A 22,991-nucleotide genomic window follows, 5' to 3' on the forward strand; every position below is an offset into this window, starting at 1 on the left:
GTATGACTGCAGCTTGGCCCTGTAGAGTAATCAGAAGAAATAGAATTATACAGCCGGAGTGCCCAGTAATCACTTTGTGTTGAACTAGATGATAGTGTAGAGTATAGTATATCAGGGAGACTCGATCAGATTACCTGTTACCTGTATTGTCCTTGCATAACAAGGGCAATGCAATCATTTTAATGACTTCCAATAGCTTGTAAACTATTTTCCAAAGGACAAAAATGTCATAAAGATGAAAAGTGAATTTCACTTATGACAAAATGCTATATTGCTGACTCGAGGTACAGCTGATGGAAACATATGTATCTGGTATTGATGTCATTATGCTAAATAATACCGTCAATAATTTAAGGATTAGTAGGATGACCGGGCTTTTGAATAAATGTTTTACATGGAAAAAGTGGTAAGCAAGTTAGGCCCCCCAAAAATATTTTTTTCACCAAGTCAAATGAATTTATTGTGTTAGAAGTTTCATAATGCTTGTATATTAATCAAAGTAGATAATAGTTCTATATATCAGTTGGGGTCTATGAGCTTCAATATGAGGTCCTAAACCTAGTATGAAAGTGCATTCTTGTAGCTGTGTGGTCAAAGTATATATAGTCAAAGTGTTTGCGTTGGGGTAAGTTAAGCTAATGGTTGAGGCAATGGCAAGTTTAGCAAATTGAAATGTTTTCTCCCAGGTGTAATGCAAGGCATTATCACTGGGATATGAGGTGACAGAAGGGCCTGGCCTATGTTAAAAGTGTTTGTGAGGTGTTAAAAGAGCAAATGTGATTGTGTTGAATTGTGTTTGGAAAATAAAGATGAACATGTTTTTAAAAGGGAGTGGCAATATTTTGTTCAGTACAGAAATGTGTAGGTGGCTTAACTTACCCTGCCCCGCGGCTCAACTTACCCCATACCCAGGGTAAGGTGTGCCAAGAAACCCCTTTTTTTGGACAAGGTATGTTTTCAAAACTGTGATGTTTACATGAATTCTGATTATTTCCAGGGATACACAACATCCTGGAATATATGTAGATATCTTTGTTAGAAAGAAAACTATATATTTAACTTGAAAGAGTGATGCTGAATGTAAAAAATGGCTCAACTTACCCCACTCTCCCCTACAGGACAGTAAATATATGCTACCTTCACAGTGGGATGGCTGGATGAATCTGATGTTCTGCTGCTGTCAGTGTTGTCTATCAGAGCTGATGAATGCAGAGGACCAGTGGTAAGTGTGTGTGTGTGTGTGTGCCTTTCTGTCTCATTAAAGACAGGATTAACCTGTAGGGGGTCTCACTGTACCCCTCCAACCGCCCAAAACCGCGACTAGGTCACTGAGGAAGGCCTCCACAGAGACATGTTTTATTAACAGACGTCAGTGTTAATATATCTAGTGTTCATGGTGATGTGATTTTCAACCGAGCCATGACAGCTCAGCAGGCTGGGTTTATTATCATGTTGTAAATTAATCAAAATGATCAACATGCAACTCAAGTCACAAAATAATCATATTGAGTTGTAATGAAGCAGCAACATCGAACCGGTATGTCATTTGTGCTGACTAAAATATATGAATCTAATGTGGTTTCAGTAGGTAGGTCATAATTCAAATACAAAATACAAACAATAGAGTAATGCATCTTTGACCCTGGTAGTTAGTTGTCCATTCTTGCTCGTCTCTCCACTTTACACAATTATTTGACAGCAGTGCCACCTGCTGTTATATTCTCTCTCTGTACTCTACCACAGCTGCAACAGAGAAGAGGACAGTGATTAGAGAAGGTAATAAAACATGTGGGGGAGAAAAAGTCTCTCTCTAACACATTTTGGAACTTTGTGAGTGACACTTCACATTCTAAAACACCACAACAATGGACTCCTCAGTTCTACGAATATTTTGATTTCTATGTGTTGAATGTGCAATCACACAACACGCCCTGTAGAATGGCATAGAGACAATGACCACCATTACAGTCTATCTGTCTCATTAAATGAGCATCTTTCCCCAGTTTGACTATAATAGCTAGTCAGGAGATATTTGGTCAGGATGCTCTGTTGTGACTGGTGCAGAGAACCTGTTAGGTGAGTAGAGGTGACACATTAGTCTTCCTGTGCTGTCTGGTTCTGAGTAGAGGGAGTACAGCTATGACCGGAAGTGACATATTCGTAGCAGGTTAGCAGAATTTAGGATACTAAGACTAAGGTTAAGAAAAGGATTAGGGTTAGCCAAAATGCTCTACTAACCTGTCACAAAAAGTCACTTTTGCTTGAATCTGTACTCCCTTTAGTCACAACCGTGCTGTCTACCTGTGTACTATAAACCTAACTTTCATTGTGTTGTTATTTTTTTTCCAGCAGGAAAGTGACTGGTGGTGGTGGGTCTGGACGACACAGGGAAGACCACTATAATCACATATCTACAGGGAGGTGAGCCTCTCTCTCATACAGTAACATCAACTTTATTCTCGCATAGGCTTACAGTTGAGATTTTTCAGCCAATAATAACAGTCTGACGGGTATGAAAACTTCAGTCTTTGGTATTTGGGTGATCTATCCCTTTAACAGCTGTGACAAGAGACTAAAGACTGTTGTGTCGTCTGCTTCAGTCTACCACAGCTCTTGAGATCTGGGCTTCATCCAGTCTGATTTAGCACAGGCTATAACACACAACAATGACAGATAACTGGACTGACCACAGATGGTTGTTCTCTCAGACACACTTTGATTTTCCTCAGACGTTACGGAGGAACCTCTTACAACTTCACAGACTGACTGATCCCTGATACACAAAGACAGACAGTAACTTCAAAATAAGTTTGACATGTAACAGTTATATAACTTATGGTCTTGAAGAGTATTAGTGAGTGTAATTTCTGCTCTTTCACACAGGGAACCTGTGTGACCAGACCCTTGTTGATGGAGTGTCTGTGGCTGAGCTGTGTTTGGGGGGGGGGGGGGTGTAAGGTGACCTTTCATGACTTGGTTGGGGGGACAGGGTGGCTGGGCAAGGCTATGTTGGGGAGCTACTACACCCAGTCCCATGGTCTGGTGTTCGTGGTCGATTCCAGCGACGTCAAACGCCTCCAAGACACCAGGGTCGCCATCACTGACGTCCTACAGCACCCCCACATCGCTGGCAAGCCTGTCCTACTGTGAGTAACTCAACCAGGGATAAACTTGATTTTTCTGTACTATTTGATACAGAACTTTCAGATGTGAACAAAATGTTGTGCTTCCTGTTGTACTTCTTCCTGTAACCACTTGGTGGCAGGGTTGTTACTCCGAAACAGTTTAATGTACTCCTAATGGTGAATAGGGGATGGTGGTGGAAAGTGGCTAAGTAGGCATACGTAGACCAGAGAAGGGTGAGATGTCCTTGAGATGTTTCTACAACTTGATTGGAGTCCACCTGTGGTAAATTCAATTGATTGGACATGATTTGGAAAGGCACATACCTGTCTATATAAGATTCTACAGTTGACAGTGCATGTCAGAGAAAAAACCAAGCCATAAGGTCGAAGGAATTGTCCTTAGGACTCCGAGACAGGATTGTGTCGAGGCACAGATCTGGGGAAGGGTACCAAAAATGTTTTGCAGCATTGAAGGTCCCCAAGAACACAGTGGCCTCCATCATTCTTAAATGGAAGAAGTTTGGAACCATCAAGATTCTTCCTAGAGCTGGCCGCCTGACCAAACTGAGCAATCGGGAGAGAAGGGCCTTGGTCACGGAAGTGACCAAGAACCCGATGGTCACTCTGACAGAGCTCCAGAGTTCCTCTGTTGAGATGGGAGAACCTTCTAGAAGTACAACCATCTCTGCAGCACTCTTCCAATCAGGCCTATTTGGTAGAGTGGCCAGACGGAAGCTATTCCTCAGTAAAAAGCACACGACAGCCAGCTTGGAGTTTGCCAAAAGGCACCTAAAGGACTCTCAGACCAGAAAAGAGAGAAACAAGATTGAGAAACAAGATTATATGGTTTGATGACCTGCAAATAGCTGTGCAGCGACGCTCCCAATCCAACCTGACAGAGCTTGAGAAAATCGGCAGGGAAGAATGGGAGAAACTCCCCAAATACAAGTGTGCCAAACTTATACCGTCATACCCAAGAAGACTCGAGGCTGTAATCGCTGCCAAAGGAGCTTCAACAAAGTACTGAGTAAAATGGTCAGATTTTTTGTAATTTTTTTTATTTCTAATACATTTGCAAAAAAATCTAAAAACCTGTTTTCACTTTGTCATTATGGTGTATTGTGTGTAGATTGATGAGGAAGAAAAACAATATAATTAATTTTAGAATAAGGCTGTAACGTAATAAAATGTGGAAAAAGTCAAGGGGTTGGAATACCTTCCACTGTGTGTCCTGTTCAGCTGTGTTAGAGCTGACCTACCTTTCTACATGTGTTGATATCCTCCCTGTGCCCTGCAGTGTGTGTTGATATCCTCCCTGTGCCCTGCAGTGTGTATCTAGACACATCCTGTTCTATGATATCACTTAAACCTGTGTTACCAGTCAGGTCCATGAACACCCTGGACTCTGTGTAGACTCTGACATCAGACACCTGGATCCACTGTTGACGCGTGCGTGCGCACGAACACACACACACACACACACACGCGCACACACACACACACACACACACACACACACACACACACACACACACACACACACACACACACACACACACACACACACACACACACACACACACACACACACACACACACACACACACACACACACACACACACACACACACACACACACACACACACTATACTTGTGAGGAATTTTGGGGATCAACAATTGATTCCCATTCAAAATCCCATTTACCCTAACCCTAACCCTCACCCTAACCTTAACCTTAACCCTAACCTTAATCCCTAACCCTAAACCTAACGCTTAACCCTAAACTTAAACCTAACCTCTAACCCTAATTTTATGCCAAACCCTAATTCTAACCCTAACCCCTAAGCCTAAAATAGCTTTTTTACAAGTGAGGACTGTCAAAATATCTCCACTTCTCTGAATTTGAGTTGTTTTACTATTCTTGAGGACTTGACAAACACACACACACAAACGTGTCCCCCATACTTGGCCATATACTTGTGACCGGGAATTTCCCCTGTGTTCACTGTGAGACATATTGGTATATAATGAAGAACACTCCCACACTGCTGCTGCTATGACAAAGCACAGTGACACATTGAAATGTGTCATAGTTTCACCTAACACAGGATGTTTGTTCACAGTCAGAGAGTTTTAATCTTGATGTCTTTGTCTGAAAGCCATCTTCTGAAATGTTAAATGGCCTTAACAAAATAAAAAGTTAGCAAACATATAACCACAGTGAAATAACGTAATCCACAATGAGATTTTGAAATATAACAGATTGTCCATTGAGCCTGCCTGATTTGAAGTGAAACTCACAGGTCTTTATTTTGACTATTTTTTTAAATTGTAGAATAATAGTGAAGACATCAAAACCATGAAATATGACATATGGAGTCATGTAGTAACCAAAAAGGTGTTAGACAAATATTTATATTTTCGATTCTTCAAAGTAGCCACCCTTTGCCTTGATGACAGCTTTGTACACTCTTGGCATTCTCTCAACCAGCTTCACCTGGAATGCTTTTCCAACCGTTTTGAAGGAGTTTCCACATATGCTGAGCACTTGTTTGGTGCTTTTCCAACTCATCCCAAACCATCTCAATTGGGTGGAGGTCAGGTGATTGTGGAGGCCAGGTCACCTGAAAAACAAATGATAGTCCCACTAAGCGCAAACCAGATGGGATGGCGTATCGCTGCAGAATGCTATGGTAGTCATGCTGGTTAAGTGTGCCTTGAATTCTACATAAATCACTGACAGTGTCACCAGCAAAACACCCAAACACCATCACACCTCCCCCTCCAAGCTTCATGGTGGGAACCACAAACCACACATGCGGAGATCATCTGTTCACTTACTCTGAGTCTCACAAAGACATGGTGGTTGGAAACAAAAATCTCAAATTTGGACTCATCAGACCAATGGACAGATTTCCACTGGTCTAATGTCCATTGCTCGTGTTTCTTTGCCCAAGCAATTCTCTTATTCTTATTGGTTTCCTTTAGTAGTGGTTTCTTTGCAGCAATTCGACCACGAAGGCCTGATTCACGCGGTCTCCTCTGAAGATTCTTATAAGTGAAATGCCACCTGTAGACTCTCCAGAATTCTTCCTCTCCCCATCTGAAAAACCTCCAGGGGCATCTCCAGTCTCCAGTCTCTCCTCTATGTGCATCACCACCAGGGGCAGCAACAGCAGCAGAGCCTCCTCAAAGGGTTCTTTTTCCTGTACCTGGCAGCCATTTTAAACTTCTCGTTACTGACAGTGACATAGTCCTGTGTCTTCTCTACGCTGGTCTGGATGTGGTCTATGTAGTCTCCCTGCTCCTCCACCAACATAAAGACATCCATGAACAGATCTCTCAGCTCTTTCATGTTGCTCTCCAGATTCATCAGCTCCTATAGTAGTTACAGAAAAGATTAGGACTGAACGTTAGTCAAGGAGTTGTCTGAATGGACAGTGAAATTGGTCTAAATTAGAGCCAATATTAGTGTTTGTCTGTCACAGACATACGAGGCCCACTTTAGATCTCCCTTACTGAGGGATTTCAAAGTCTTCTCTTTGCTTAGATAACATAGTCTCGCATTCTCTTACACATCAAAACTTTTCTATGTTAATGTCATCACGCTTACCTTGTGTCTCTGCTCGATCTCAGACAGCTTAGAGCGTGTGATGCGTTCATTGTTGAGGAGGTTCTGGTTAAACACCTCCCACTTCCCCGCAGCAACCATTTCGTCCACTTCCTCCTCGGTGACGTCGCGACCAGACACCTCCAGCTGACGGATGATGAAGTGTTTACACCGCTCCTGTTTACTGAGAATGGAGTCGTTGTACAAACGCATCACCTAGGAGTGATAAAAGAGGAAAAAATACTTTAGACTAGAAGCAGACATTTCTGTTCACTGTTAGCTTAGCTAGTGCTAGCGGATATTCAAGAAGGCTACCATGTGTAAACTAAAGCTAACCAATATTTTTACGCTAACGTGTATGTGTCATTGTACACATCAGAAAAACACCATTGAAATAAAAGGTTCTAATAACTTTTGGAGAGTGACCTGCTGGAATTGTCTGTGTAGCGCTGCGTGTTGGGAGCGTTGGATGCGTGTAGTGGCTGTAGCTAGTCCCTGCAGGCCTTCTAAACTCTGTGCCTTCTTGAAGAGGGCGTCCAGCTGTCTGTGGATGCGCTCTGCCTGCAGCTTGATGTCCCTCGTCACACTGCTCTCCTTTTTCATCACACTGAAACGACGCATGGTTGCCACCAGGCTCCTTTGATGCTGGCTAAACTTCTTCACCTGGGGAGAAGGAGAAGAGGATTCAGTCAAAATATAAATGAACAACAGGGATTTATAGAGCATCCTTCCACCTCCGGAATTCACCACAGTATTATCATGGACATTAAGTTGCAGTCCAACTAAGGTGCAGGCTTTGAGGATCGAATGGTGTATACCACTCTTAGGAGGAATATGTAAGATCACTCACCTCGGTTTCGAGCTCAGTGATGTCACCGCGGATATGCTGAGCCTCGGACAGGAAGTTGTCCAGGACTGGTTCCTCCTCAAACACCACAGCCTGCTGTGGAGTGGCGACACTAACCCATGCTGGGTCATCTGGGTCAGCGTCTTCCTCAGGGAATGAGGTCTCATCTGCCTTGTTTCTTGCCTCCCGGAACTCCTGGGCCCTCTGACGCAGCTCCTCCAGACGGTCCCTCATGGTCAGAGTGGAGTTCCCTCAGGAGGACAGCAGTACCTGTCAGTTGAGGCCTTTTGGTAAAGTTATCACCACAGAACAGAGCCTTCTCAATTTTAGAATAAGGCTATAACGTAGCAAAATGTGGAAAAAGTCAAGGGGTCTGAATACTTTCCGAATGCACTGTTTATAGTTTTTCCAAATATTGTTGGTATGCCTAAAGAGAAGACCAAAACACTGTTTTGAACAAAGCCGTTTCAGTCAACACTTTTTACCAGGTGACCTTTCCTTTCTTGTTCATCCCAATGAATCATCATTACAATGAGGAACTCAAGATCGTATGAGGTAAATATGTACATTGGTGTATCCACTTTGAACTGGAATCGCGTCTATCTTCACTTTGTTTGTTTTTAGCATCACAACCCTGCTAGCACATTTGGTTTCTTGGAAGTGGGAACGTATGTTTTTGGTTTCACATTGGAAGTGGGAACGTATGTTTCTGGTTTCACATTGGAAGTGGGAACGTATGTTTCTGGTTTCACATTGGTTGTGGGAACAAATCCATAAGTTTCCTGAACAGTAAAATTGAACGTTTTTTAAACATTATGAGAAAAGAAGTGAAAATGTTGCATCCACTGGGAATGCTTATTTGTAGGTTGCAGGGAGGTTCTGAGAACGTCTCAGGTTTTATTAATGCCCTGAGGTTATTTAGACATGTTTTAATAACTTCCTTGAAACTTTCAAAAACACTGTTAGCTTATTTGGGGTTAACTTTTTTGAAGCACAGATAGGACACGTGGAAATGTATTTCCTTAGCCATTTATCACGCGAACATTTGTTTTTGTTTTTTTGTGACAAGACACAGCATCAGTGAGATTCAAACCTTTAACCTTCTGTTTTTATCCATGGAATAAGTCTACTATGCCACCAAGATGGAGCTAGCATACCATGTTTTTTTAAGCATAAAAAGCATGTGAAGCATGTTCATTTTAGTCTATTCAAACAGACCCCATTTCAAAGGAAACAAACACTCATTAAGATCAGGTGTGGCCAACTAGTGGGCGCGCCCAACTCCCCTGAACGTACTTAACAAGATCGAGGATAGAGAGAGTTTTGTTGATGCTGAGAATGGAAAATTGGCCTATATGTTTTTAAATAACATTCTTAGAATGTCATCTGAAAGTTACTAAAGTTTTATTGTGGTTTTGATGGAATGTTTCTTAAATGTTCTTGGAACAAGTTGATAGAACCAAGAGGAACCCTGTAGGAAAGGTTATGCTGAAGTACTGAAAATCCCATAGAAGAACATTGTTTCTTAATGTTCTCTGAACTATTTGAGAACATTCCCAATGTCAAACCAGTTTGAGAGCATTCCCAATGTCAAACCAGTTTGAGAGCATTCCTAAAATATTACCAACATTGAAATTAAATGTAACCATGTTTGAATTTTTATGAAACTTTCTGTTAATGTAATGAAATACCAATAAATAAAGTATTTTGTCATAATTCCTTAAGAGTGCTGAGAATGTTCCCAAGCCAACTATCCTGCACCCTTCCCAGAAAGTTGTGTGAAGGTTGTAATCAAAATAACATAGGATAACCACACTCTCACCAAGCTCTAAGAATCATATGGTTCTCAGAATGTTATGTACTAGCTGAGAAGCTCTTCTATAGTTAATGCATAGACAAAATTAACATACCTGAGAAATTCCTTAAACTCTTTGGTCCACTAAGCTACAAGTAGTGTTTGTGGCTTAGGATGGCAGGGAGAGATGGATGGGCACAACGTTTATCTGCAGCACCAGTGAATCTACTTCAGCTTTGCTTCCCATGAGAAGTTCTCTTGTTTATGTTTTTGCCTCAAGCCATTTCCCTTCACTAGTACATCTCCCTGACATAACGATATAATGAGAGCGCTCAGAGAAGTGACCTATTAACACGCACACACACACGCACACGCACACACACACACACAGCTAGACAGCAGAAAATTATGATTATTATAACAGTTTGTAGGTTTCATAACTTTATTCTGAAGCGTATATATACCGCATTTCCTATTTTCTAATGCAGGTTCTGGATAGTTTGGAGGACCCCCAGCTAGCACATAAGGTTCTGGATAGTTTGGAGGACCCCCAGCTAGCACATAAGGTTCTGGATAGTTTGGAGGACCCCCAGCTAGCACATAAGGTTCTGGATAGTTTGGAGGACCCCCAGCTAGCACATAAGGTTCTGGATAGTTTGGAGGACCCCTAGCTAGCACATAAGGTTCTGGATAGTTTGGAGGACCCCCAGCTAGCACATAAGGTTCTGGATAGTTTGGAGGACCCCCAGCTAGCATATAAGGTTCTGGATAGTTTGGAGGACCCCCAGCTAGCACATAAGGTTCTGGATAGTTTGGAGGACCCCTAGCTAGCACATAAGGTTCTGGATAGTTTGGAGGACCCCCAGCTAGCACATAAGGTTCTGGATAGTTTGGAGGACCCCCAGCTAGCACATAAGGTTCTGGATAGTTTGGAGGACCCCCAGCTAGCACATAAGGTTCTGGATAGTTTGGAGGACCCCCAGCTAGCACATAAGGTTCTGGATAGTTTGGAGGACACCCAGCTAGCACATAAGGTTCTGGATAGTTTGGAGGACCCCCAGCTAGCACATAAGGTTCTGGGAACTACGTTTCTTAGAGCTTGGTGAGAGCGTGGTTGTCCTATGTTATTTAGCATACAGCCTTCACACAACTTTCTGGCATTGGTGCAGGATAGTTGCTTGACTTAGGAACATTCACAGCACATTTAAGAAACTTGATTTATTTATTTTTTTCTTTGTTATTTTAACTTTTGTGTTGTCTTTAGGGTCAAAATTGATCCGCCACTATGTTTAACAGCAGAGAAAATTATATTTTTTCTACTTGAAATTTGATTACTTTTCCTAGAGTGACCCCAACATTAGAAAAAGTGAAACATCGCCTTTGTTCATATTTCCTTGAAAGCTGTACACCACCAGGGTACAAAGATTGTCTTAGGGTCTTTGACTCGACAGTTATAAAATAATTTACACAACACAAAAACCACAAAGACACACACACACAATAAGAAATTGAGATTATGTGTGCTACTGATTGAACTCAGCCAGCAGCTCTTGAAGAGGATGATCACCATGGTTGGCACAGTTAGAAAGAACAAGTCTGAGCTCCCCCCTGCACTCCTCGCAACAAGGGGGAGACAGGCCTTCTCATCAAAGTTTGCCTTCACCACCACAACCACTGTAGTTTCTTACCTCCCAAAGAGGAACAAGAATGTGGTCCTCCTGAGCACACTGCACAAAACGTCTGAGATCAGTGATCATGAGAACAGGAAGCCAGCCATCATCCTGGACTACAACCACAACATACAAGGCGTGGACAACCTGGACAAGGTGATTGGACCTTACAACTGCAGGAGGATGACTGCCCGCTGGCCCTGGTCATCTTCCATAACATCATTGAAGTGTCCTCATACAATGCCTTCGTGATATCGAACAAGATCAACCCTACCTGGATACCTGATCAGCGGAAAAAGAGGAGGGTGTTCCTGGAGCAGCTGGGAAAGACACTTGCAACCCCACACATTCAAAAAGGGAATGCCTCCCCCGCACAGCAACCTCTGCAGCGCCTGTGAAAGCTGTTCAGGGGGTTGAATCTTGTCCTGATCAACCTGAGGCTGCAGCTGGAAAGAAGGACTTCCCCCCAAAGAAGGACTGGAAAACAAATACTATGTGCTGCACATGTGAGAAATACATCTGCAAAGTCCATGCACACACACTTGCATACTGTCCTAATTAGAGTTGATTGATTTATGTTCCTCACATTTTTGTTTTGTATCTATTATCTTATTTTATTTTTAATTATTGTTGTTGTTTATACACCTTGTGGGTGGGGTCAATGGTTAAAAAAATGGGAGAAGACTAGTATTTTGTAGTTGAATTCCTCATTGTACAGTATATAAGAATATATCACTATGTTGCCAAAATTCTTTGACTGTTATTGTTTCCATTCAAAGAAAGCATTCAAAACTAAATTCAGCACATTTCTGCTACTTTCTTAAGCTATACAAGAGCTATCTCTTTCTAAAAAATGTATGTTTACATCTATGCAGTACCTTAAGCAATAATAATAATAATAATAAACCTCTACTTTAATAAAGAACACAATTATAACAGGTGTGTTGTAATAAAAACGATTGGTGTCCACTGATTAAATGCAGTCTTTCTGCATTGTAAAGAGGGAAAACCCAGATATTCACAAAGTTTGTGATGAATGACAGGTTGTTTCTTCGTGCAAAATAGATTTGGGGTTTAAAATTAAATTAAGCTGCTTTATTTTTGGGGTTTAATGAAGGCGGGTCATTGACCCTCAGGACAAGGGGAGTATACAGAATGTTAAGACTACACAAGGAATAACGGAACGTTTCTTAACAGTTAAAACATGGTTAGATTTAATAATCCATCCACCTGACAGGTGTGGCATATCAAGAATCTTATTAAACAGCATGATCATTACACAGGTGCACCTTGTGCTGGAGACAAATAAAGGCCACTCTAAAATGTGCAGTTTTGTCACACAACACAATGCCACAGATGTCTCAAGTTTTGAGGGAGCGTGCAATTGGAATGCTGACTGCAGAAATGTCCACCAGAGCTGCCTCCAAGGTCGTTTTAGAGAATTTGGCAGTACGTCCAACCGGCCTCACAACCGCAGACCACGTACAGTGGGGAGAACAAGTATTTGATACACTGACGATTTTGCAGGGTTTCCTACTTACAAAGCATGTAGAGGTCTGTAATTTTTATCATAGGTACACTTCAACTGTGAGAGAAGGAATCTAAAACAAAAATCCAGAAAATCACATTGTATGATTTTTAAGTAATTAATTTGCATTTTATTGCATGACATAAGTATTTGATCACCTACCAACCAGTAAGAATTCCGGCTCTCACAGACCTGTTAGTTTTTCTTTAAGAAGCCCTCCTGTTCTCCACTCATTACCTGTATTAACTGCACCTGTTTGAACTCGTTACCTGTATAAAAGACACCTGTCCACACACTCAATCAAACAGACTCCAACCTCTCCACAATGGCCAAGACCAGAGAGCTGTGTAAGGACATCAGGGATAAAATTGTAGACCTGCACAAGGCTGGGATGGGCTACAGGACAATAGGCAAGCAGCTTGGAGAGAAGGCAACAACTGTTGGCGCAATTATTAGAAAATGGAAGAAGTTCAAGATGACGGTCAATCACCCTCGGTCTGGGGCTCCATGCAAGATCTCACCTCGTGGGGCATCAATGATCATGAGGAATGTGAGGGATCAGCCCAGAACTACACGGCAGGACCTGGTCAATGACCTGAAGAGAGCTGGGACCACAGTCTCAAAGAAAACCATTAGTAACACACTACGCCGTCATGGATTAAAATCCTGCAGCGCACGCAAGGTCCCCCTGCTCAAGCCAGCGCATGTCCAGGCCCGTCTGAAGTTTGCCAATGACCATCTGGATGATCCAGAGGAGGAATGGGAGAAGGTCATGTGGTCTGATGAGACAAAAATAGAGCTTTTTGCTCTAAACTCCACTCGCCGTGTTTGGAGGAATAGAAGGATGAGTACAACCCCAAGAACACCATCCCAACCGTGAAGCATGGAGGTGGAAACATCATTCTTTGGGGATGCTTTTCTGCAAAGGGGACAGGACGACTGCACCGTATTGAGGGGAGGATGGACGGGGCCATGTATCGCGAGATCTTGACCAACAACCTCCTTCCCTCAGTAAGAGCATTGAAGATGGGTCGTGGCTGGGTCTTCCAGCATGACAACGACCCGAAACACACAGCCAGGGCAACTAAGGAGTGGCTCCGTAAGAAGCATCTCAAGGTCCTGGAGTGGCCTAGCCAGTCTCCAGACCTGAACCCAATAGAAAATCTTTGGAGGGAGCCGAAAGTCCGTATTGCCCAGCGACAGCCCCGAAACCTGAAGGATCTGGAGAAGGTCTGTATGGAGGAGTGGGCCAAAATCCCTGCTGCAGTGTGTGCAAACCTGGTCAAGAACTACAGGAAACGTATGATCTCTGTAATTACAAACTAAGGTTTCTGTACCAAATATTAAGTTCTGCTTTTCTGATGTATCAAATACTTATGTCATGCAATAAAATGCAAATTAATTACTTAAAAATCATACAATGTGATTTTCTGGATTTTTGTTTTAGATTCCGTCTCTCACAGTTGAAGTGTACCTATGATAAAAATGACAGACCTCTACATGCTTTGTAAGTAGGAAAACCTGCAAAATCGGCAGTGTATCAAATACTTGTTCTCCCCACTGTATATAGCATTGTGTGGGCGAGCGGTTTGCTGATGTCAACACTGTGAACAGAGTGCTCCATAATGGTGGTGGGGTTATGGTATGGCTAGGCATAAGCTACGGACAACGAACACAATAGCATTTTATTGATGGCAATTGGAATGCACAAAAACACTGTGACGATATCCTAAGGCCCATTGTGAGGCCTATTCTTTTTTAAGTTATCTGTGACCAACATATGCATATCTGTATTCCCAGTCATGTGAAATACATAGATTTGGGCCTAATGAATTTATTTCAATCGACTGATTTCCTCATATGAACTGTGTCTCAGTAAAATCAATGAAAATGTTGCGTGTTGCGGTTATATTTTTGTTCAGTATACATTCCGTTCTCAGCATCAACAAAACTCTCTCTATCCCCCATCTTGTTAAGTGTGTTGATCTTAATGAGGGCTTGATTCCTTTGAAATGGGGTCTGTTTGAAAAGACAAAAATGAACAGTTTTGTATGCATAAATAACATGGCATGCTTGCTCCAGCCTGGTGGCACGGTGGACTAATTCCATGTAGAACGGAAGATTATATGTTCAAATTTCACCGACTCTGGGTTACAATACAAAAGACATGTCTTCGCTTGATTAATGCTTAAGAACATGCATTTGCATGTGTCCTATCTGTGTTTTGAGTTCAAAACAGTTAAACTAAGCTGGTAATGTTATTAAAAGTCTTATTGAACCATTCAGTGAAAGTTTTTAAGAAAGTTATTAAAAAATCCCCAAACAACATAGATTTTATGTTATTAAAACCTACCAGGAAAACTTTCAAAGAACCGTAGTAAAACATTCTAAAAATGATCATTCACTGAACAGGCGACATTTTCACTTCCGTTCTCAGAATGTAAAAAAAAAAATCTGTTTTACCGGTCAGGAAACGTATGGCTTCATTCCCAACCAATGGGAAACCAAAAACGTACATTCCCACAACTTTGAAGGAACCAAAGGTGCTAGCTGGGCCAGAACCGTTAGGAAGGGTGGAGTGAACAGAATGTGTGTTTTGAATGAAATGTAGTATTGGAATCACAGACTATCCAATTACTGGATGGATTACAAAAAGGAAAGCCCATGAAAAAACATTTTGCTTGTGTTTGTGTGTGTGTGAAAAATAAAGCTGTGTGTATGTGTTTGTGTGGTGTAGCCATTACAATCTCCTCATAGACAGGGCTTATGAATGTAAGAGTGGTCATTGTTCTCTGTGCTTAGAGTGCAGCAGTGCTAAAGCATATTCTAACACAACAGACCTCCTCGGACCTTCTTTAGGCAGGATGTTACACTAATTAAAACTGTAGAATTACAACTACTAGATCATACATTTCCATTCAAGTCAACTTTTAATGGTCGGCCATTGACTTTCCCTCCCATAGCCCAAGCAAAGGCCTTGTCCGTTCTGGTCATTGTAACTCTATGATTCAGACATTACTCAACCGATTCTAGAGCAATGTGAGATTTAGCCTGAAAACCAGGGCCTGCATAAACTCTGTCTGAATGTTGTTATGGTTTGATAAGTTCTCTGACTGCTTTCCAAATTTCCATCTGTTCAACTGTCACAGAGTTTATGAGGGAACTAACTGTTGACATTCATTTGTCAGCATAATGCAGCTGCTCTGTTGAGGTGAATTGGAAGAAGAAATGTCCTCTTTTGTCAAAACAACTGAGCTCATTACAAATGAATTAACGTTGAATCCCATCGTTTTGTGTTCTTGAGAATCTTGAATTTAGTATATAGTGGGTATCATAATTATTCACCCCATTTGGATTTTGTTGCGTGACAAAGTGGGATTGAAATGGATTTAGTTGTGAGTTTTTGTCATTGATCTACACAAAATACTGCATAATGTCAAAGTGAAAAGAAAATTCTACAAATGTTAGCAAATTAATAAAAATGAATAACTCAAATATTGTTGTTGCAAAATGATTCACCCCATTTGTTTAGGCAAGCCTAAATTAGTTCACGAGTGTTTATTGTCTTACAAATCATAGAATAAATTACATGTATTCACTCTGTGTGAAATAATAAGGGTTGACATGATTTTTGAATGACTAGCCCTTCTTCTGTCTCCCATACATACAACATCTGTCACGTTCTGACCATTGTTCTTTTGTGTTTTCGTTGTTTCAGTGTTGGTCAGGACGTGAGCTGAGTGGGCATTCTATGTTGTCTGTTTCTATGTGGGTTTCTTGTTTGGCCTGATATGGTTCTCAATCAGAGAGCGAGAGTATGGGCAGACACCGTGTTATGCGGAAGAGCACACGGTGTCTCCTGTACGTGTGCATAGCCCGGTGCGGTACATCCCAGCTCCTCGTATCGGCCGGGCTAGAGTGGGCATCGAGCCAGGTGCCATGAAGCCGGCTCAACGCATCTGGTCTCCAGTGCGTCTCCTTGGGTCGGTGTATATGGCACCAGCCTTACGCATGGTGTCCCCCGTTCGCCAGCACAGCCCAGTGCAGGTCATTCCACCTCGCCGCACTGGCCGGGCTAAGGGGAGTATTCAGCCAGGTAAGGTTGGGCAGGCTCAGTGCTCAAGAGCTCCAGTACACCTTCACGGTCTGGTATATCCGGTGCCACCTCCTCGCACCAGTCCAGTATCACCAGTGCCAACACCACGCACCAGGCTTCCTGTGTGTCTCCAGAGCCCTGTTCCTCCTCCACGCACTCGCCCTGTGGTGCGTGTCTCCAGCCCGGTACCACCAGTTCCGGCACCACGCAACTAGCCTCCTGTGCATCTCCAGAGCCCTGTACGCCCTGTTGCTGCTCCCCGCACTAGCCTTGAGGTGCGTGTCCTTAGCCCGGTACCACCAGTTCCGGCACCACGCACCAGGCCTACTGTGCGCCTCAGCAGGTCAGAGTCTGCCGTCTGCCCAGCGCCGCCTGCGCTGCCCGTCTGCCCAGCGCCGTCTGAGCTGCCCGTCTGCCCAGTGCCGTCTGAGCCGCCCGTCTGCCCAGCGCCATCTGAGCCGCCCGTCTGTCACGTTCTGACCATTGTTCCTTTGTGTTTTTGTTGTTTTAGTGATGGTCAGGACGTGAGCTGAGTTGGCATTCTATGTTGTCTGTTTCTATGTGGGTTTCTTGTTTGGCCTGATATGGTTCTCAATCAGAGACAGGGGTTTTGCGTTGTCTCTGATTGGGAACCATATTTAGGTAGCCTGTTTTGTGTTGGGGTTTGTGGGTGGTTGTCTTCTGTCTCTGTGTCTATGCACCAGATAGGACTGTTTCGGTTTTTCACATTTGTTGTTTTTGTATTTTGTAGTGTTCACGTTTATTTTCTTAATTAAAGTCATGATGAACACTAACGACGCTGCGCTTTGGTCCGATCCCTGCTACACCTCCTCTTCAGACGAAGAGGAGGAAATCTGCCGTTACAACATCTGTAAGGTCCCTTAGTCAAGTACTGAATTTCAAGCACAGATTCACTACAAAGACCAGGGAGCTTTTCAAAAGCCTCATAAAGAAAGGCAGTGATTGGTAGATGGGTAACAATAACAAATCAGACATTGAATATCTATTTTTAAGCATGGTCAAATTAATTATTATGCTGTGGATGATATATTAAACTGACTAGACAAAACAAAGATACAGTCGCTGCAGGACAGGAAGGAAACTGTTCAGGGATGTCACCATGAGGCCATTGGTAATTTTAAAACAGCTACAGAGTTCAATGGCTGTGAAGGGAGAAAAAGGGATGGATCAACAACATTGTAGTAACTCCAAAATAACGACCTAAATGACAGAGTGAAAGAAGATTTCATATATACAGAATCAAAATATTCTAAAACATGCATCCTGAATGCAACAAGGCACTAAAGTAATACTGTAAAAAAAACATGGCAAAGGAATAAACTATTTGGCCTAAACGCAAAGCCTTATGTTTTGGGCTCATCCAACACAAGCTGTAATTGCTGCCAAAAGCGTTTATTTCGACTCAGTGGAGTCAAAACTTATTTAATCAAGGTATATTATTTTTTATTAATACTTTTTTTTTTTACACACAGTTAAATTCATTTCAATCCCACTTTGTAATGCAACAAAATGTGAAAAAATCCAAGGGAGGTGATACCCACGGTACACTTAAGAAAATACAGTGTGGACACCCCTTCAAATTTGAATTCAGCTATTTCAGACACAGCGTTGCTGACAAGGTGTATAAAATCTAGCACACAGCCATGCAATCTCCATAGACAAACATTGGCAGTAGAATGGCCCATACTGAAGAGCTCAGTGACTTTCAACTTGGCACCGTCATAGGATGCCACATTTCCAACAAAGTCAGTTCATAAAATTTCTCCCCTGCTAGAGCTGCCCCGGTCAACTGTAAGTGCTGTTATTGTGAATTGGAAACATCTAGGATCAACAACGGCTCAGCCGCAAAGTGGTAGGCCACACAAGTTCACGGAACGGGGCCGCAGAGAGCGTGTAAAAATCATCTCTCCTCGGTTGCAACACTCACTACCGAGTTATGGGAGCAACTTCAGCACAATAACTGTTCATTGAGAGCTTCATGAAATGGGTTTCCATGGCTGAGCAGCCACACACAAGCCTAAGATCACAATGTGTAATGCCAAGCGTCGGCTGGATTGCTGTAAACCTCGCCGCCATTGGACTCTGAAGTGATGAATCACGCTTCACCATTGGACGAATCTGGGTTTGGCGGATGCCAGGAGAACGCTACCTACCCCAATGCATAGTGCCGGCTGTAAAGTTTGGTGGAGGAGGAATAAGGGTCTGGAGTTTTTTTTCCTGGTTTGGGCTAGGCCCCTTAGTTTAAGTGAAGGGAAATCTTAACGCTACAGCATACAATTCCATTGTAGATGATCCTATGCTTCCAACTTTGTGGCAACAGTTTGGGGAAGACCCTTTCCTGTTTCAGCATGACAAGGCCCCCATGCACAAAGCGAGGTCGTTGTGGAAGAACTTGACTGACCTGCAAAGAGCCTGACCTCAACCCCATCGAACACCTTTGGGATGAATTGAAATGCCGACTGCGAAGCAGGCCTAATCACCTAACATCAGTGCCCAACCTCAATAATGCTCTTGTGGCTGAATGGAAGCAAGTCCCTGCAGCAATGCTCTGACATCTAGTGGAAAGCCTTCCCAGAAGCAGGAAGGCGTGAGTTGTTCTATTTACCTTGTTGTAGTTAGTAGTCCTTGAGGCTTAGAAACTACCCTTTATACTTGACCAGGAATGTAACTGCCACTTGAGCCAAGCGATGGAGAGTGGATTTCTCCATAAAGTATCCATAACGTTAACAACATGTATATCCCATCCTCCTGAACATAATCCTCATGGCATCTTCTTAGCCCTCCACTTCAAAGACCTGTTAGCTGTAGGACACAGGTGTGCCTGTTCTGTTAGTTTTCCTCTATGTTAACAGTTAGCCAGAAAACTGCTATAACAGAGGAATAACTTCACTTCCCAGAAAATCTGGTTCAGCCAGTCTGGCCACACCCTTTCTCTCAAGTAGAACTCTCTGTGGCCAATGGGAGAGAAACTGATTAGCCTATCTGAAGAAAGGGAAGGATATTAAGTCAGTGGGAGAAGGGAGAACACATAGGGACAACTCCTACTCTACCCCAGGAGCTGCTCAAACAACAGGGAGCCTCATCACAGAACAAATAGAGCTGTAATGTGTAGAACAGCAATGACTCTGAGAGGTATAGAATAAGTTGTTTTAGCTCTATACATTACATTTCTATGTGTAATGGTGCAGCCTGCCAGCTAAGCCCCTGGTCTGGCCCTATTGTGTTTCTCAGACTCCAGCGGCTTTACTGAGCATAGCTGGCAAATTGTTTTTGACAAGTCCCGAAAATCCAGGAACGTTTTAGGAGGGAATGGGCATGGTCCTACTCTACACCCTCAGAATGGCTGTTTCTAGAGTGTTGACCAGTTGTCATCAAAAAGATGGTTACCAAAAATAAAACACTGACCAACACTGAATGTTTTTGTTGGATGAAAGCCATATGTGTATGTGATTCATAACCAGCACAGGGTGGAGGATGGAATGTCAACCAACAGTAAGACAAAATAAAGCAGAATTATAATTACCAGCTAATACTAAACAAGGGTATCATCTACTTTAACTGGCTGAATGACTCATTCCCTAATGTGTAGATGTTATGACAACAAAATAATATTGTGACATCGGTGTTGTCAGGTGTGCCATATTCATCTGTGTCAGCACTAAGAGAGAGAGTGGATAACGGCCCACAACCGAGACCTGATTTGCGTTACCTGACCCATCTCTCTCTCTCTCTCTCTCTCTCTCTCTCTCTCTCTCTCTCTCTCTCTCTCTCTCTCTCTCTCTCTCTCTCTCTCTCTCTCTCTCTCTCTCTCTCTCTCTCTCTCTCTCTCTCTCTCTCTCGCTCTCTCTCGCTCTCTCTCACTCTCTCGCTCTCTCTCACTCTCTCGCTCTCTCTCACTCTCTCGCTCTCTCTCACGCTCTCTCTCACTCTCTTTCTCACACTCTTTCTCACACTCTGACTCATAGGCTTGCCAATAAGCAGGACCTTTCTGGGGCTCTGGGAGAGCTGTAGCTGATACACCGTCTCTCTCTGGAGAAACTGGTCTACAGACACCAATGTCGCTGCCTCATTGTAAGTGTCTCATGCCATAGCATATATTGTTGAAGGCTGAAGGCCAGCTCAGAATTTCTGTAACAGAAACATGCCCTTATGTTGTTCTTGTAGAAGTTGTGTTTAGCTGTGCTTGGCTCAGGGAAGACCCTGGATAAGTCCATCAGCGAGGGAGTAGAATGGCTACTGGACTACATCTCCCATGATTATAAGGTTATTCATGAGCATGTGCAGATGGATACAGCACATAAGAGGGCCAGAGAGGAGGACAAGAGAAAAAGAGAAGAGATAGCACGCTTGGAGAAAGAGGACAGGTGAGAAAAGACAAAGAGAGGTGAAGGGGACATACTAGAACGGGAAAGGTGAGGTGGATAAGATGAGAGGATGAGTTGACGAGAAAAAAAAGCTTGACTGTATAATGCTTTCAAATGAAATGTATGTGCATTTCTCTATGCACCATGGTGATTACTGCCTCCCAGTGAGATACGCTGCTGCGTGAGTAGTGCTCTCAGTATGCCTGTTATAATTAAATGGCCCTCAGAATGTCTGATTTGATACTACTTACCGTGGAGAACGTCAACAATAAAGAACAGACTGAGTCATGGGTCACATCAATAGTATCTGTTTTTAGGGCCTTGGAAATGTTGTCTCTTTAAGATTGTTGTCTTGTAGAGAATGTGGTCTCTTTAGCCATGTGTGGGAGTCGAATGTATCCAGAAGAAAATATGTTGTGTTTACTTCTGAAGAGATACAGCGTGGAGGGGAGGAGGAGATGGGAGGGAGAGAAGAGAGGCCAGGGGCAGGGCAAAGATGATGAACTTACAAACAATCAGAGAGGTTGATACTGAGGACAGAGAGCTGGCCCAGTGAAATGAGCCAATGAAAGAGGGTAGGTACTACTGTAGCCAACCACATAAAAAACATAGTACAGTTTACTATAGAATACTACTATACTTACTGTAGAATTCAATAGTATACTGTAGAATACTATACCACACACTGTAGTATCACTCGATCATGTGTAGTACTTACTATAGAATGTTGTAGTATACTGTAATATACTATAGTAAATACCATACTATTACCTGCAAAACAAAGCACTGTCCGCAAATACACTTTTTCACTATAGTAAATAAATACTACAGTATTTCATTTGCATGTACCCTGCCCATTTCCCTCCGCCATATCGCAGTTTGTGCAACCCATACGTGAGAAACCTACATGCCAAGTATACACCATATATTCTGTTACTTACAGGTTATAGAAAAGAGCAGAAGCTTTTAACCATCTGTCCAGACCCCGGTTCTACCTACCTACCTACCTACCTACCTACCTACCTACCTACCTACTGTTATTTTAGTATTTCTCCAGTAGGTTTCCTGAAGGAGAAAGCCTCCACTTCTATGTCAAAGATAATAAAACAAAAATACTATAGCAAATACTACAGTAATGTCTACAAAAACACTACAGTAAATACTACAGTGTAGTACAGTTCGGAAAAACACTACATTAATTACAATAGTATATTACTGTTGTTTTCTTTTACTAACTTATTTGTACTGCAGTTAACTGTAAATACTACAGTATACTGCAGTAAACAATACAGTAAATACTACAGTGTCCACTGTAGTGGTTTTTGCGGACTTTAGTGAATACTACAGTAAAGTCAGCAAAAACACTACAGTGAATACTACTAGTAGTATTTATACCATTGTATACTATAGTGTTTTTTTCATGTGGGCGCTGTAGAAAACAGAATCACTCTCTGGCCCTGTTCTGAAAAACAGCATGGTAGTTACTTGGTCCCTTTCGCCCTTTGATAGGGTTTTGAATACCCCTATCAAATGGATCTCAACAAGTGCATAGGGCCTGTGGATAGGAATTGTTTTTGGACAAGGTCCCACACTGCCTAACAGCCAGGACATAATTCACTGCCTCTCCTGAACCCAGGACCAAAGGCCTAAAGGCCAAAGACGCGTCACCTCCCCCAAGATTCTACCAACTCTCCAAACTCTTATTCAAACAAACATTGTAACCCTGGGAATACTCTCATCAATCCGTTCTAGAGTCTATCTACCAGTCTGGGGAGATTTGACCCTTGATCTGGTATTTACTGTAACTCAGACTTATGGTGTGTTCCCTGTCAGTCTGTTGTAATCAATGTTTTTGCATGTATGTGTGTACATAGGAGGAGAGACTGAGGGAGCAGAGGAAGGAGAGGAAGGAGAGGAAGGAGAGGCTGGGAGAG

At 42.6% G+C, this 22,991-nt stretch overlaps 1 protein-coding gene and 1 pseudogene across 3 annotated transcripts; one reads left to right on the forward strand and one right to left on the reverse strand.

The window, feature by feature from the left end:
• The first annotated feature begins 3,006 nt into the window (after positions 1-3,006).
• Positions 3,007-22,991, forward strand: LOC139538244 (ADP-ribosylation factor-like protein 13B; annotated as a pseudogene).
• Positions 5,408-19,562, reverse strand: LOC139538806 (syntaxin-19-like). Of its 3 annotated transcripts, XR_011667813.1 has the most exons (6): positions 19,299-19,562; positions 7,587-7,853; positions 7,163-7,399; positions 6,740-6,952; positions 5,968-6,505; positions 5,408-5,750 (listed from the first exon to the last, which is right to left on the reverse strand). XR_011667813.1 is itself a non-coding variant. In XM_071341257.1 (5 exons), the coding sequence occupies exons 2-5, from the start codon at positions 7,815-7,817 to the stop codon at positions 6,281-6,283; spliced, it is 906 nt and encodes a 301-aa protein (XP_071197358.1). In that variant the 5' UTR covers positions 7,818-7,853; positions 19,299-19,562; the 3' UTR covers positions 5,408-6,280. The 3 variants fall into 3 exon arrangements, 2 of the variants coding, with proteins under 2 accessions (XP_071197358.1, XP_071197359.1); XM_071341257.1 differs by having other exon boundaries at positions 5,408-6,505; XM_071341258.1 differs by lacking the exon at positions 19,299-19,562 and having other exon boundaries at positions 5,408-6,505; positions 7,587-12,600.

This window comes from Salvelinus alpinus, chromosome 14 (assembly GCF_045679555.1).
Source record: "Salvelinus alpinus chromosome 14, SLU_Salpinus.1, whole genome shotgun sequence".
Lineage (NCBI taxonomy): Eukaryota > Metazoa > Chordata > Actinopteri > Salmoniformes > Salmonidae > Salvelinus > Salvelinus alpinus.

What these genes read in the sequence shown, in the direction of transcription:
- LOC139538806 (XM_071341257.1), bottom strand. Translation starts at nt 7,817, where the DNA reads ATGAGGGACCGTCTGGAGGAGCTGCGTCAGAGGGCCCAGGAGTTCCGG. An exon ending in TCACTGAGCTCGAAACCGAG is followed by an intron (nt 7,400 to 7,586) that starts GTGAGTGATCTT and finishes CCTTCTCCCCAG; the next exon opens with GTGAAGAAGTTTAGCCAGCA. An exon ending in AGATCGAGCAGAGACACAAG is followed by an intron (nt 6,506 to 6,739) that starts GTAAGCGTGATG and finishes TAACTACTATAG; the next exon opens with GAGCTGATGAATCTGGAGAG.